At 50.3% G+C, this 15671-nt stretch overlaps 5 protein-coding genes across 5 annotated transcripts; 1 reads left to right on the top strand and 4 right to left on the bottom strand.

The window, feature by feature from the left end:
* Positions 1–419: 419 nt before the first annotated feature.
* FMAN_07508 (uncharacterized protein) lies at positions 420–2210 on the top strand (the record flags this gene model as incomplete). The annotated part of the gene is made up of 3 exons (XM_041831139.1): positions 420–813; positions 862–1901; positions 1953–2210. The coding sequence occupies 3 exons, from the start codon at positions 420–422 to the stop codon at positions 2208–2210; spliced, it is 1692 nt and encodes a 563-aa protein (XP_041681733.1).
* A 151-nt stretch (positions 2211–2361) lies between these two features.
* Positions 2362–3616, bottom strand: FMAN_07509 (uncharacterized protein; the record flags this gene model as incomplete). Its single annotated transcript, XM_041831140.1, has 2 exons — positions 2362–3227; positions 3277–3616. 2 exons carry the CDS (start codon positions 3614–3616, stop codon positions 2362–2364), a joined length of 1206 nt encoding a protein of 401 aa, XP_041681734.1.
* Positions 3617–4155: 539 nt separating this feature from the next.
* Positions 4156–5501, bottom strand: FMAN_07510 (putative ketol-acid reductoisomerase (ilv-2); the record flags this gene model as incomplete). Its single annotated transcript, XM_041831142.1, has 3 exons — positions 4156–4851; positions 4913–5223; positions 5291–5501. 3 exons carry the CDS (start codon positions 5499–5501, stop codon positions 4156–4158), a joined length of 1218 nt encoding a protein of 405 aa, XP_041681735.1.
* Positions 5502–6988: 1487 nt separating this feature from the next.
* On the bottom strand, positions 6989–7765 carry FMAN_07511 (putative E2 ubiquitin-conjugating enzyme; the record flags this gene model as incomplete). Its single annotated transcript, XM_041831143.1, has 4 exons — positions 6989–7141; positions 7234–7523; positions 7599–7692; positions 7745–7765. 4 exons carry the CDS (start codon positions 7763–7765, stop codon positions 6989–6991), a joined length of 558 nt encoding a protein of 185 aa, XP_041681736.1.
* Positions 7766–8467: 702 nt separating this feature from the next.
* FMAN_07512 (putative Chitin Synthase 1 (chs-1)) lies at positions 8468–11290 on the bottom strand (the record flags this gene model as incomplete). Its single annotated transcript, XM_041831144.1, has 3 exons — positions 8468–8605; positions 8659–11160; positions 11222–11290. The coding sequence occupies 3 exons, from the start codon at positions 11288–11290 to the stop codon at positions 8468–8470; spliced, it is 2709 nt and encodes a 902-aa protein (XP_041681737.1).
* Positions 11291–15671: the final 4381 nt, after the last annotated feature.

A 15671-nucleotide genomic window follows, 5' to 3' on the forward strand; every position in this document is an offset into this window, starting at 1 on the left:
TACCTATCGTCGGCACCGTCTTCGGCGTCCCCCTCTTCGGTGTGGTCCCGCGGAAAGTACCCAGAGATAATAGAACTATTGGTCATAGTCAGGACCGGAAGCAGGGTGGTTTGTCTCTCCTCGCAAAAGTCGGCATTGTTTGAAGTGCTAGGATGGGCGGTTCCCTTATTATTCATCTCTAAGGCGGAATCACTCTTCCGCACGTCACTATCCCCGGTCCTTTATAATCCTTTCTCTCATATTTTCCCCTTCTTTTGCCAAGTGCTCCAATGGTTCTGAACATACCGCTATCCTATATCTGAATATCAAATCATCTCAGAGTTCATCTGAAAACCCTCTTTCCGTCCCCTTTCCGGCCCGATAACCGCAACCTTTTCGGCCGAGGCTTCTCCACATCTTCGGGCCCGGCCGCAGTGACAATGAAACCTGCAGGGAAAAAGCAAGAAATTGATGATGAAAAGATCGATGCTGACCGAGAAGAAGACCGCCAACGCCCGGGAACTGCTGTATCAAGTTCCATAAAATCAGAACATGATGTTCAAGATACCATTGAACCAGTCGTGCTCGGCGAGCCCCTGGGACATATAGATACTCGACGATCTAACAGGCGTGCTCAGTCCAGAGCATCATCTGCGCGGTCGAGGGCTCTCTCTGTTGTTCCGAGGTCGAAGAGGCGTGGTCTTTTTGCAAAATTGACATTTGTGCCCGAGATTGCGTATCCTCCTGATTACAAGAACTCGACGAAATGGTTTCTCACCGGTATCATAGCATTAGCCACAGCTGCTGCACCTCTAGGCTCGACCATTGTCTATCGTAAGTCCTTAGGAAAACCGTGGTTGCATCCAGAGTTGACAAGAATAGCTGCCCTTCCCGTATTGGTGAAAGAGTTCAACACTTCTGAGACTGTTACCAACCTGTCAGTCGCCTTGTATATGATATCCATGGCCATCTTCCCCCTGTGGTGGTCCTCGTTCTCTGAAGAGTTTGGCCGTCGGTCTATATATCTCATCTCTTTCACACTCTTTGTCATATTCTCCGTCCTCTCTGCCATTAGCAAGAATATTACCATGCTTATCGTCTTCCGCATGTGCGCCGGTGGTGCTTCCGCAAGTGCTCACTCGACAGGTGCAGGCTCAATCGCGGATCTGTTTGAGGTGTTTGAGCGTGGCAAAGCCATGAGTCTATTCTACCTTGGTCCATTGTTGGGGCCTCTGATAGCCCCTATTGTTGGTGGCGCTTTGACTCAGGAGATTGGGTGGCAAGCGACTATGTGGTTTCTCGCTATATACGGCCTCGTTGTCCTCTTGATGATTCTCTTCTTCCTTCCTGAGACGTTGCAACGCAAGCCTGAGAGTACATTGCCCACCACAGAGACTCAGGGACTCAGTCGAATGCGCACTATGGACTCGGCCAAGGCCAAGACCAAAAACTTTGCCAAATCTGCTCGACATTTCCTCATTGATCCTTTGGGAGTCCTCCTATACCTACGGTTTCCACCCGTCCTCATCACCGTGCTTCTTGCTGCCATTGCTTTTGGTTCCCTCTACGTTGTCAATATTGCTATCCAGCAGAAGTTTTCCCGCCACCCATACAACTTCGGCCAGCTTTCCATTGGTCTCATGTACATCCCCTCCGGTTTGGGTTACATCTGTGGATCGCTGTTTGGCGGGCGCTGGATCGACAAGATCATGGCGAGAGAAGCCCGTAAAGCTGGTCGTTATGATGAGAACGGGAAGCTGATCTATCTTCCGGAAGACAGAATGAGAGAGAATGCCTGGGTAATGACGACCATTTATCCTCTGGCACTGCTGATGTTTGGCTGGGTGCTTCGTTACGGTTTGCACCCTGTTGTACCATGTCTCGCCCTATTCTTCTTTGGAATCTCATCCATGCTTGTCTTTGTAAGGCAATGCCCTCCTCTTGCAGCTTCACTAGCTAACCGGTTCTTACAGTCAGTTGCTACCACCATGCTCACAGAGTTAATCCGTAAGCGCAGTTCCTCGGGCGTTGCCATCAACAACTTTGTTCGCAACACGCTTAGTTGTATCGGCGCCATTGTTGCTGCTCCATGGATCAACGCCATTAACGTTGGATGGGTCTTTACAATTCTGTGTATATGCTGTCTCATTATTAGTTACGTTAGTATCATCCTGCTGAGGAAGAACGCCACGAAGTGGAGGAAAACTATGGATGAAGCACTGGCCCAGTGAAGATCGCGGCCAAGGGGCAGCAAATAATGCAGCCATGATAAGTTGATGTGTGGAACTATTTATTTCATATACGACCAAGTAAATAAGAATGAAAACAATCACAATTTATGGTCCAGACCGCGTCTCTATCTTCGTCTATTAACATGAAATTTTACTTGTTACCTTCGAAGAGCTTGCCAACAGCATCAAGACCAATATTACCACCACTGAACACCAGTCCGAGGTCCCAACCCTCTTCGCCAGCTTCTCGCTCTACCATTGATCTGAAATCCTCATCAAACAGCGCTACTGCCAGCGGGACGCAAGCACTGGGCTCCACAACCAGTTTGAACCGCTCAAACACCAGCTTCATAGCCGCCAGGATCTCTTCCTCAGTGACGCTGTACATGCCCGATACCAAGCGGCGACCATATATGACTGACCAAGGGTGCTCGCCCACGGGGGTGCGCAGTCCATCAGCAACTGTAAGAGTCTTGACTGTTGTGATCCGTGTGCCAGACTCGAATCCGCGCTTTGCATCATCTGCATCCTCAAACGATGGCTCCGAGCCAAAAACTCGGATTCCAGTGCCTTCACAGCTCAGAGCAACACCTGAGAGCATACCACCGCCACCGCAAGGGGTCATGATAGCGTCCAATCCAGGTTTCTCCTTCTTGGTCCTCGGCGCCTCGTTGTCCCGCCCTGTAACCGGTGCCCGGAAAAGTCTCCTCTGCCCGTCGACGACGGCATCAGCAGTCATCAATTCGGAAACTTGCTGTTGGAACTCTAGCCCGAGGGTGCCTTGTCCAAGGAGAATATCCGGGTGGTCATAGGGCGGCACAAGTCGAGCGCCTGTCTCGGCGATAACTTTTGCGGCCATTGCTTCGCGTTCAGTGGATGTGCTTCCGCTAAAGATAACACGAGCACCGTAGCCTTTTGTTCCGGCGATCTTCTTGGGGTTGGAAATCTCAGGCATGACAATGTGGGCTTTGATGCCACTCTCTCGAGCCGCAAGGGCTAGTGCTTGAGCATGATTTCCTGTAACAATTAGCCATCATCGCCAGGTAAAGCATGTATGACCTGTTACCAGAACTGTGTGTCACGACTCCTTTCTCCTTGCCCCCTCCCTCTAGCCATCCTGGTTCTTTCTTCAGCCTCTCGATGGCATGAAAAGCACCTCTCGCTTTGAAAGCGCCAATGCGTTGCAAATTCTCGCATTTGAACCAGAGTCTTAGCACCGGTCGGGCCGGCGTTCTGCCAGCATAACGAGTCCCTTCGAGTTCCTCCGCTGTGCGAGGGGTTGAAGCTAGTTTCGTGATAGTCTGGTTGGTCAGGACGGGCGTGAAGTGGACATATGGGCCGATGAGTTTGTGAGCTTCGATGACTGACTCACGAGTCAATGGAGGAGTTGTTGATAGATCAGCCATATTGATTGTGATAATGGTAAGTTGGAATGGTTGGGTTCAAGGTATAAGTCTACAAGATGGACAAACTGTGGCCCTATCTTTGCTGCGCAGTCGAGGGTCTTAAGTATCACCAACTCTCTGGTCATGCTCCGGTTGTCGGCTACTCCCAGCTGCCTGTTTCAGCAACTGATGAATAACGTTACAATCTCGTCGCCAAGCTGACGCTAGACGCTGCTTGTCATATTTAAGGCGTGGGAAGGCAACAAAGGCCCAATGGATCATGTTCGAATGTCAAAGAACTAAATATCACCAGCTGATTGAAGCGATAAATAGGGTTTGTTTGTTCGTTTGTTTAACATAAAATAAAAATGGTATTCGTTTTGGCTTCAAGCCTGATATCAACTTTTGGACCAATTTCAGATCCCCCTCCAGAGCCCAGGAAATTTTTTAAAAGTACAGACAGAAAGTTCATGTGGTTCATAAAAGCCGTTTCCTAGACATCCCATCCCATGTCATGTCCATCTCCCGCTCACAAATTATCATTCAACATTAATAACCGCTTACTTCTGGTTCTCGGGTCGGAGAGATCGGACGGCCTTGCCGGCGCGCCAGATCTCGAGATCGCGGATCTCCTTCATCTCTGCCTCGTACTTCTCACGGTAGTCAGGCTGGCTGTTGTACTCGAGAGATCGCTTGGTCTCGGAACCATCTTTGACGGCGTCGTACAGGGAGTTGAAGACGGGCTTCAGGGCGTCCTTGAACTTGGGGCTCCAGTCGATGGCACCACGACGGGCAGTGGTGGAGCAAGCCTCGTACATCCAGTCCATGCCGTTAGCACCGATAAGAGGGTAGAGAGACTGGGTAGCCTCCTCAACAGTCTCGTTGAAGGCCTCGCTGGGGCTGTGGCCGCGCTCGCGGAGGACCTCGTACTGAGCGAGGAACATGCCGTGGATACCACCCATGAGGCAGCCACGCTCACCGTAGAGATCGGAGTAGACCTCCTTCTCGAAGGTGGTCTTGTAGAGATAACCAGAGCCGATGGCGACACCAAGGGCAACAGCCTTCTCCTCGGCCTTGCCAGTGACATCCTGGTAAACGGCGAAAGAGGAGTTGATACCACGGCCCTCGCGGAAGAGAGATCGGACGGTTCGGCCAGAGCCCTTGGGAGCGCAGAGGATGACGTCGATGTTGGAGGGAACCTCAACCTTGGTGAGGTCCTTGAAGACGGGGGAGAAACCGTGGGAGAAGTAAAGGGTCTGCAAGATTTATGTGTTAGAGCTGTGCCTTGGCTGACAATGGGCGGAGAGTTCTGCTTACCTTGCCCTCAACAAGCTGGGGCTTGATGGCGGGCCAAGTCTCAGACTGGGCAGCATCGGAGAGAAGGTTCATGACGATGGTACCACGAGAGATGGCCTCGTCAACGTCGAACAGGTTCTTGCCAGCAACCCAGCCATCCTGCTCAGCATCCTTCCAGGACTTTCCGTTCTTTCGGACACCAACGATGACGTTGAGGCCGTTGTCACGGAGGTTAAGACCCTGGCCATGGCCCTGAGAGCCGTAGCCAATGAGGGCCAGAGTGTCGTTCTTGAAGTACTCAAGAAGCTTCTCTTGGGGCCAATCGGCACGCTCTGTGGAATACTAGTCAGTACGGGGTGTTCAATTGATCCAGCAGCCGCAATTGGAGATGCAACTCACCATAGACGTCCTCCTTGTGGCCAGCAAAGTCGATGGTCTTGACACCGCGAACCTGCTGCTGGACGGGGCCAGCGGCAACAGGTCGGGCAACGGCACCAACACGAGCAGCGGAGCGAGCAGCAGCAACGAAAGTTCGCTGCTGAACGCGGGGAGCAGAAGCCAGTTGGCGGGCAGGGCCACGGAGGGCCTTTGTGAAGTTGCGAGAAGCCATTGTGAGGATGTGAGGGGACAGTTTGGGAACTGAGGGGAGAGTGTCTGAGAGAGGATGAGGAGGAAGAGAAAGAGGGAAAGGCAATGGCGAGAGTAAAGGTTAAGTAGGTTTAAGCTGTCCCTAATTTTCTCTCCAAGGGACATCGCTTGGAGGGGGGGGACCGATTTCGGCTTGTACTGTGAGGTGGGGGCCCTACGCTGAGCAGCGGGGGATGTGTCTGGGGCCATGTGGGTAGAGGCGACTTGACTGAGAGCGTATCGGAGCAAGGGGAAATGTGTACCATGGACATGACCTAGACCTGGAGAACTCTCTCTCACCTTGAGTCACGTAAGTTTCGTCCAATTAGCGGTGACTTAATATTGTCCAACCACCAAAGCTCTCCGTGTGCGTTTTTTGATGCCTTTGCCATATAAATCTGACCGCCAGAAGAAGGCGGCCCAAGACACTGCTATGGGCAGTAATAATACACTGTAATAATGATAAAAACTCGCCGCTCTCCTTACAGTCCAATTCTTCGAAGATCTTTTCAAAATCAAAGCCCTAGACTAATTGACTTCAATTGCGTGGCAAAATTGAATACTTCTCGCCCGCACCATCTCAAGCTATCCCAACCTGGAGCTAATGCTTTGACGGGGTAACCCTCGAAAGAAATGGGCCCTGTTGCTTTCGGAGTTCTGCTAGTTCCCCCGAGCTCATAAGCCGCATGCCGTCCGACGAACAACACCACGGCCAATTCAGGCGTCTTGTCCAATAGGTCCCTGCCGAACTCAGCATCACGACTCCATATCTGTGAGCGGCAACGGCAGCTGCACCGCGCTCGGGGGCATATCACTTCCTCCGGTCAATATGTCAGACAAGATAGTCCAGATCTGGCGCAATGTTGACTCCTTGAAACTCCACTTACTCCGGGTTACGGACTCTTAGCACCTGGATGAGGCTCAATTCACCTTTCTAGACTCCACGTTATAGTCTATACTCCACGTGCGTAGACGACACCATAAAGCAAACCAGGCAAGCCACGCGATGCTCATCTTGAGCCGTTGATCTTACGTCGGCAGCCAGGGCAGCAAGATATCGCCAGCCAATAGAGAGTACCACTAAACTGCGAGAAGCCCCCCCAAAGACTCACTCAGACTCAAAAAGGCAATACAGGCTAGGTAGGTGGTTGAAGTGAGCTTGTGATCATCTGTACCCGAGCAGGCATCGGAGGCTCAGCTCAGGTCGACTCTACCCCGCCTCCCAAGTCTCGCCAGTGACTCTCCTCTCAACCAAAACCCGTCACTATGAACAATCATGGAATGCTTGAAAGTTGGAGGATTGCCTAATCAAGATCATGGATTTATCAGACGCCACGCGATGCTCTTTGTTATCAAATGCTTGTCTGTCTCAAACACCCATTAAGTCGTTGTATCGTCCCAAAATCTTAACGGCCCGTCCCTTCTGGTTTTCCTTCCCTGGGACTCCTGTTTATTTGTCTTATTCCAAATCTATTTCAGGACCCTGTCGTATGTCCTGCCCTTGACTACTCCACCACCCATAGCAGTCCTCACGTTGCGCTTGAATCCCTCTCGGTTGTTTCGTAGATCTTCAGCTGCCTCCTTGTTGAGCGGGTCCGATGCGTTGGGTTCGAGGAACAGGAACTGCAAAAGTATTAGTCACTAATCCACAATCATATGTGCTTCGTATTTCACGTCTGAGCAACTCAAGGCGCTTTGCTTTCCGGACTCCTTACCTGCAGGCCAACAATCACAGCATTCAAGTTCAGCACTGGCTTCCAATCCTCTCGTAGAATGTTCAGGCAGACCTTTCCCTCAAGATCGATATTGGGGTGGTAGATCTTTTCTCGACACCGGACCTTGGGAGGCTCGTGGGGAAAGTTCTGGTTTATGGTGAAATCGAAGGTAAAGCGGCTGCCTCGGTACATGCCCTCATCAGGGTCGATCGTGAGTACGAAGTTGAGGATATCATCGGGGTCGGGGAACTCTGTCTTCATCGTTGATCCGAGGGAAAGTTCTGAAAGATCTGTTGTAGCATACGTTAACCTCTTCATCCTAAATACACCGCTACACGTTAAGGTCTGGACAGGATGAAGCATACCTTTTTGCACGCGCAGCTGAGCTGCAGTCACCTTCTTCTTCTTGCCACCCGTCGCCTGGCCCTCGGCGTTCTCTGCTTCCTTCTGCTCCTTTTTCTATACCACTGTCAGTGTCTACCTAGCTGGTAGCGGCCGGTAGATAACTCACCATCGACCATATCTTCAACATCGTGGATGTGGGGAGCCCAGGTTTGGGCTGTCGTTATACGCTGCGGAAAGAACTTGATGAGATCACAGAAAATGAAGTGCGAGAGCCCAGGCACGACGGAATTTTCAAATAATAGGATAATGTAGGGCAAGTAGCACTGCAAGATTCTGAGAGATTGGTTGTGAATGCGCTGAACTCAGTTGCAAGAAGGGTCTAGTCGTGCTTAGTGGAAAAGGTGATGATGCTTGATAAGATAGCACGGCGTAAGGCAGCCACAAGCCTAAACCTTGAACCCCACCGAAGTTTAGGCGATAAGGTACCACCAGAATGACGCATAATATGTCGTGTGAGTTAGTACCCAAGGAGGTAGCCAATGATGGAAGAAGACACAAAGGACAAGGCAATATTAACTATCAAAAAAGAATCATATCATTCAAATGCGTCATAAACCCCCAGGGGCAGATGCCAATCTGAAAAAGACTAAATAGAGATGCATTTGCTCGTGCTCAGGTCTGGTCTGAATACCTTCACTTCCAATGTCCTCTTTTGTGGATGTCCCTCCATTTAACTCAAATAGTCAAAACCCAGCGTACGTTACATAACAAAGGTATCCGGTACAAAAATCCAGTTTGTCTACTATGACAAGTGCCAGTACTTTCCCGTACCTGGCCTCTCCAGAAAAGTGCGAGTGTCGAACACAACGAGCGTAGGTACGCACGAAGTTTATCGTCTCGAAAAACAGCACATGATACCAGTCCTGCCCAGAAACCACAAGAAACCGGCAAAACGAACGAGCGAGAGCACGGCAGTAGCGTACAGAAGGAACTGGAAGTAATGCGCCTTGCGATCTGTGGCAGGTTCCTATCAAATTGTTAGTATAAACCGCGTATCGCGTAGCGCTGGAGAAAACTTACACCCCATCCGAGGTTATCGAACTTGTCGCTGGTAATGCAGACAATAAGGAGAATGTTTCCGAACAGCCAGCTGACGACGAGTCCTGTTCGGAAAGACTTGTAGCCATCTTCAACATCAGCCTTCTCAACCTCTTCCTCCTCCTTGAAGGGAGCAAGAGCTCGGCGGACGGTCTGCTCGAATTGACTGTCGATATCCTCCTGCTCCTTCTCAACTTCCTCGACAACAACCTCGTTCTTCTCACCCTTGGTGACGTGGGCAGAGGGAAGTGCCTCAGCCTTGTCTGAGCCCTTGGTACCCCAGGAGACATCGTGCCAGTTGTTGAAGGCATAAACCATGAGAATGTTGATGTAAGTCGACATGAGAAGTAGATAGTAGGGGAAGGAGTGGAACATGTGCCAGGGATCGAGGTACATGAACGAGGCAACAAAATTGAGTCCATAGATGGTGATGAGGGCGACTAAAATAACACCTCCAGCACTTGAACCGCCAAAGAAACTGTCAAGGAAAGCGTCGGTCGAGGCGAACGAGATCTGGTCTCCAATGGGCGTGTCAAAAGCACGAACAACTAGGTAGGCTGAGAGGACCAGGATGTAACCCTGAATGAGACTGAAGACCATGAAGGAAGCGATGTACGTAAACTTGGAGCCCTTGGGCCTGTTACCAAGAGCCAGAATGAACTGGAGCATGACGAAAGCTAAGTAGAGGTACTGAAGCAGGGCATTGACGACAGGTGTACCCGTGTCGCCGAATGGCCAGGCGTGATAACCGGACGCAGGCTTGGGCGTACCCACAAGATCCATGATAACGGATGTTGTAAGCCAATAAGAACCAAGAGAGAACCATGCGAAGAGAGTGTTGAGAGTGGTGTAGATGAGTTGAATGTGGAGGAAAAACATGCGGATGATGTTATGACCCGACTTGTACATTCGTCCGAAATGCATCAGTGAGTATAGTGTGGCAGCGAATGAACCATTGAGCCATCGTCGACGTTGACTAATGAATTCAGCTGCACCTTCAGGCACATCGGTTTCACCCTTGGCAGCCTTGATATAGGACAAGTGCCACTTCTGGCCAGCCTTGGCCACCAGCTCAAAACAAAGAATACGATCCTCGGCCAAGAACATGTTCTTCTTGAAAATGTTCATACCATCGATACCCTTCTTACCAAGCATCTTAGACAAGGTATGATCACCATGGAAATACTGTTCCAGCGGGCGGCCCATGATGGCTCGGAATCGGTAGGCCGAGAAAGCACCAGGTAAGACAGAGACATAACCAAAAGAAGACTCGAGAGGCTTGTCCAGAATGTTTGAAATCTTGTACTCGAAGTTCTGGACGGCAACGAGGGGGTTGAACAGCTTTTTTCCCCCCTTACCCAGCATAGCGTGAATCTCTCCACAAGCACCTCCCAGGTCCTTATCGTTGTAAAATCCCTCCCAAAGAGCAAGGAGAGATCGAGGACTGGGCTTGGTACCTGCATCAAGCAGGATACACACCTCAGGATTCAAGATACGGCCGAATGCGTTGAACAACCATCGATGCGAGTTAATCTTCTTGGTGTTCTTTTGCTTCAAACAGAAGATCATTTGAACTGGTGGCAAGTTCTGTGTGCCTTCGTTTGTGGGTCGAATAAGCTGCTGGTTGGGCGTGACGGAAAGCTGGCTGGTGTATTCGAAGATGTGAGCAACAGTCTCCTTGCCGTCGACATCCTTCTTGATAACACCGTCCTGGTACACACCGACAGTGGCAAGGACATCCAGAGTGTTCTTGTCAGCCTTGTCGATACCATCGAAAACCAAGCATACAACGATCTTCTGCCAAGCTGGACCGCCCTTGTTCCAGAAGGTCGACTTCTTCAGGTTGACGATGTCGCGGATGTTCTGCATGGTGTGATGCAGTGTTCGTGCGAGAAGAACCTTGTCTTCGTTATAGTATGTAATGGCGATCAGCAACTCAGTGTGTCGGTTGTACATGCGAGGTCGCAAATCGTAACCGTTCTTGAGAGTGAAGTCGTTGGGATCACAGGTGGCAGCGGTATATCGCATCTTATGGAACTCTTCGGTACCACTCTCAGCGTCGCGATACTGGGGCTGGACAGCATTCTTGATTGCACTGGGAACAGGGTAATCAATGCTCAGAACTGAACCCTGAACAAGCTTGATCTTTCGGGTTTTCGAGCGGCCAAGACCACCGCCCATCTGAGGCTGCTGCTGTCGCTCAACCCAGCTGTCTTCGGGGTCGAAGGCAGAGTCGGGGCGAGGGAAAGGGGCAGCGGCATCAAGGTTACCAAACTGACCAAAGCTGCCTCCATCACCATATCCAGTAGGTCCCTGGCCAGGCATGGTTGACGAGGCTCCAGGGGCATAGGACTCGGTGAGACTGTAAGCAGAAACGGGGCGATCGGGGGGGGTACGGGCGCCAAGTCGATCTTGGTCGTAACCTGAGTTCAAGAGACCGCGGCCCTGCTCCTCGTCGTTCTCTTGAGGGGGGAGATGGTACTGCTGGAGAAGAATTAGTCCTTGTCATTCAGCATTAAGCCATGGACAAAGAATGTGCACTCACGCTTCCGCCAGCAGGAAGGTCCTGCAAAGCGTGTCCTCCATACTCCTGATCACGGCCATTGTACGCCATGGTGAATAGTTATGCTCCCGTAGGCGCTCAGCACTGTTGGGATTCTAGTCGATGAGCTTGGGATAAAATAATGCGCGATAGCGATAGCGGTGCGAAGTGAAGATGGTGTTGTGATTTTTTCTCTAGTCGAGATAGGAGCTGAAACAGGAGGAAGGAAATGCGAATGGTGGTCACGGGCAGCCACCTATTGAATAGCAGTGGCAGTTTAGTAGCTCTAGTACCTTGGCCCCAGCAACAGTCGACAGATACAGTAGGAAACTTGAGGCGCCAGCCTCAAAAGAATGGTGATAGTTGGGGCGGGGGGGAAAGGATAAGGAGGATGAAGTTGAGGATAGGAGGGAAGAGGGATAATGAAGGCAAAGAAGAAGGCTAGTGGCAGGGTTTATTTTTCTCCTCTCCTCTGAGAAAATGTTTTGATGAGAGGCCCTGGGAACGAATCTCGTTTTGCTCCACGACTGGGCTCACAGCTTGAGAAAGAGAGGTAAGAATAGGGGACTCATCTCGCGCTAAGCCTGCTGAGCCACTCCACTCCGCCATAAGTTGGTACATACTTGGGGGGCGAGGATCCATCCCATCTCCAGCTCCCATCCCTGTCAAGAATCAGATACCCGCCCTCTAAGAAACGAGAATCTGACTGCAGTGTATTTTGGGCTGGTGAGTTCCCTGATGGCGATTCACAGTCGTTGACGACTAACGCGCAGGTATCCTTTGACCTGGCTGAGCGTTGAGACGGGCATGCCGTCAAGCTTTACTGGCTACCTGCACGTTGAAGCATCTCTCACGGGCAGAACGGACTCAAAGAGGCTTGCGGCTGTAAACTATGGAGAGATCTACAACCTACACTGTACGAATAGACGTGTGACTGGCTACCAACGTACGTACGTGCTGTACACTTCCGCTAGGTCTCGTCAGCATTGAACCCAAAGCCAGCCAGCATTTTAGGGCGGAGAAGACGGCTGGTTCTTCGTTCAACTCTCATAGCGAAGACTTCAGCCACCGCAATATCTGCATTCGCCTGCTCACCGTTCAATCGACCTCATTTTTCCCAACCCGTCTTACAGTTCACGGGAACCAAGTTCCTTGAAATGAGGAACTAGAGTGCCACAGATTATGGAGATAACTACGGGACCCTGGCACTTTGCATTGTTGTCCATCCAAAGACAACGGGGCATGCCACTGACAGGAGATGCCCGATGCCTAAGCTGAGAATTGTCGGGTCTGCATCTGCATTGCTGCTCGGGCCTGGCGCCTACCGTTTGCTCAATACAGAGTTACTGGCTGTGTTGCACAGTACTCTGCATACTCTGCTGTTTCAGCGTGTAGTTTAGTAGTTTAGCAGCTTCTGCGGGGGGCCAACACAAAGTTACATAAATACCATTTGATTCCCCTTTTCCTTCAACCGCCAGCTTACCGGAAGATCGTCATCCCCTTTCTCCCGCCACATGCCCTTCGCATCGTTGTCCGGTACGGGCAATGGTCCCTAATTTCCCTCCAAACCTAGGCACGGGCTTTGCAGTCTGGCTGCCTCAGGAACTTGTACGCCAGCCAGCCATCGCCTTCCGTTTGGGAGTACCCGCACCCAGCCCTGTTGGCTTACGATCCTTTCCCTTTGACATCAGCCGCTGAGCCTACTGCAAGCCTGCTCACCTGCACGACTTTTGGGCCATGGCAGCTAGTTCGCCAGAACCCGTCAGCAGTCAGATTTAACCATGTCCCGGATTGCTGCTTCGGTGCTGGTTGCTGACCGCCAACGAAGAACAAACAAAACGGGCACCATTACTCAAAACGAAGCATATGTTTGTGTTACTTCCCATCTCTACCTTATCCCCTATCTCTAGCAGGATCCCAAATGGTGACATTCAGGCGGTTCCTCCCTTGTCTTGAGGTTACTTGGCTAAAACGCTCGACTGGGTTAGTCTTTTGTCCGAAACACGACAAAGAATCTGCCACAACAAAGCGTATGTTCTAAAAATAGCCGATCCTGTCTTAGCAACTTGAAATTAGCTGGAGCGAGCCGACACCTGGCTGGGCTTGCTCAGCCTGGCTGGTTAGAGACATTGATGATGCTGGGGTGCAAGCATGGTACGTACATGGTATTTTACGGTCTTATCCGTTAACTTAGTACGTTGCCTCTCTGTTCTGAATTCTATCCAATATCGGACGAGTGAAGGGTGGTGAGATTTGTGGCCCGCCATTCTGACTGCATCTTGTTGTATTGAATTTGCAGACAAGGCCACCAAGTAGCGGGCTTCAAAGCTGAGTTGTTTCCAGTTGAGTCAACGTCTAATGCAATGGCGCGGAATCCTTCGTCCTCACGTCAGCTGGCAGTTGATGGGAACCTCGGGCTCCCCAGCCCTACAGTTGAGGCACGCAGCTATCGAGCTTACTCGAGCTGTTCGCATTTGTTGTGCCGGAGATTCGTTGGACATCCATTACCGGATCTCTTTATCTCACATGTGAGCTCATGCATCTAACGTAGGACTGTCGCTATAGGTCTTCCGGTAGACCACTACATATCAATGCTCTGGCTAGCAACTGCAATCAATTAGCCTAACACAATCCCCGGTACCGTCAATATCGAGCAACCTGTGGTCCCCATCCTCGGTTGCTTTTCCGAGACATCGGCTGGTTCTGGTCCAGTGATGAGAGAAACATAATGAAGCTCGTGGCCTGAATGCTAAGATCCCAATGACTGCTGCACTGCAGAAAAGTAAGGCAAGGGGCTACCAAATGTCTGAGTTCTCTAGTACTGTGCAGCGCCGGAGCAACACGAATCATTACTGTACGGCATCTATTCAACGTCCTAATAAATGTTGCCAAGGCATAGCGACTGAGCAGTCAATGATTAATTAATAAGGTAAATACAGTGAACGGGTATCTATCACTTGCCCTGTATTATTGCAACGAATAGATAGTACTTAGATTTTACTCGAAACCTTTGTAAATACCCAACACGGGTCTATCATTGCACACTGCCACAGGGTAAACAGCTCGACATATTCAATCAGACAACACAGGACTACGTTGAATGCGCAACAAGTAATTTACATATTCGGATTCCAAAAAATATTGCAGAGTCGCTGGACTATTGAGAAGTTGAGATGGGGCGTACGAAACCGATTAATCTCAAGATTTTCGCCCAAGGCGTAAATTTGACATTCTCTAGTATCTGAAGATGAAATTCATGTCTGGTACCACACAGTTTTGATATCATAGTATGTAAGATATCGGCACAGATCACCTGCAGATAGCGAAATTGAGAAACATGATGCTCCCGCAGTGGGTCAAAGTTCTTGATCATGGCACAACGGTCGAGCTAACATAATATATATTCGCCTCGTCAAAGACCCGATGAACAGGGTGGAAGTATACACGAATGTTGCCAAGAGAAGCAAAAGTCTACGGTCAGATTGCAATGTTGAATTATGATTCGCCAATTGTGATATTTGATATAGGTCGCCAATATGAAGCCCCAGACATTAACAGCCAAAGAATAACGGGTAAGACCCTGCTGATAACATTTGTTGATTATAAAGCCGAAGCTAAAAGTCGGGCACATTGGATTCGGCGTAAATGCATTTGTGAGCGCTGCTTCTTAATGATCGAGGGGTGATGGCGAGGCAAGCTTTTTCTCTTGCATCGGGAGTTTGTTGTTTCGGATTTAGGAACGCGCGTCTGGTGCAGACAATGCATTTTCTGCAGAATTCGCCCAAGTCTGGTATGCAAACTCGTGCCACCGGTGAGACTCTCTCTCCATAATGATTGGCCAGAACTACACTCCTAGAGCATGGATTCGGGGAAACAGGTTGTAACTCTACGGAGTTCGGTAGGGTATAACATTTAACGTATAACGGCCTGTCTTGATAAGGCCGTTGCGCCAGTTATAGTCTTGAACACAAAGTTGCCTCTTCTCTTCAACGTAGAATCAAGAACCTTATGAGTAGTGCATTGTGCACTGGGTGGTTCTGCATGATGCCTTTTTGTTCGTTCGTGTTCACCTGAAGCCGGCGTCCAGTTGATGGTTTGCGGCACCTGAATTAATAGCTCAACGAGCGGCATTGGATCTAGGCCCACATCGACTGGTTGAGACAGTGTCTGGCCAGGATCCTCAGGGGCTTCTAGCACTGCTTAGTGGATATCATGCAGGGATACTACAAGCTTTTCCATAAGCCAGTCTTCACTCACGGAGCCACAATATCAGGGGCTGATATACAGTGCGAGTAATTTACCTGTTTCGCCATCGCTGAAAGAGGCAGAGTCAAGCATCAGCATCCCTGCTACACCATCTCCTCGTGCTCCAATCGATGTCTCGCACCCACCAACAAAGCAAGTGCGTGTGTGCCTCTACTTTGACTTGACCTCCTCCCACCTCCCGCCGCTT

The sequence above is a fragment of the Fusarium mangiferae genome (assembly GCF_900044065.1).
Source record: "Fusarium mangiferae strain MRC7560 genome assembly, contig: FMAN_scaffold005, whole genome shotgun sequence".
Taxonomy (NCBI): Eukaryota; Fungi; Ascomycota; class Sordariomycetes; order Hypocreales; family Nectriaceae; genus Fusarium; species Fusarium mangiferae.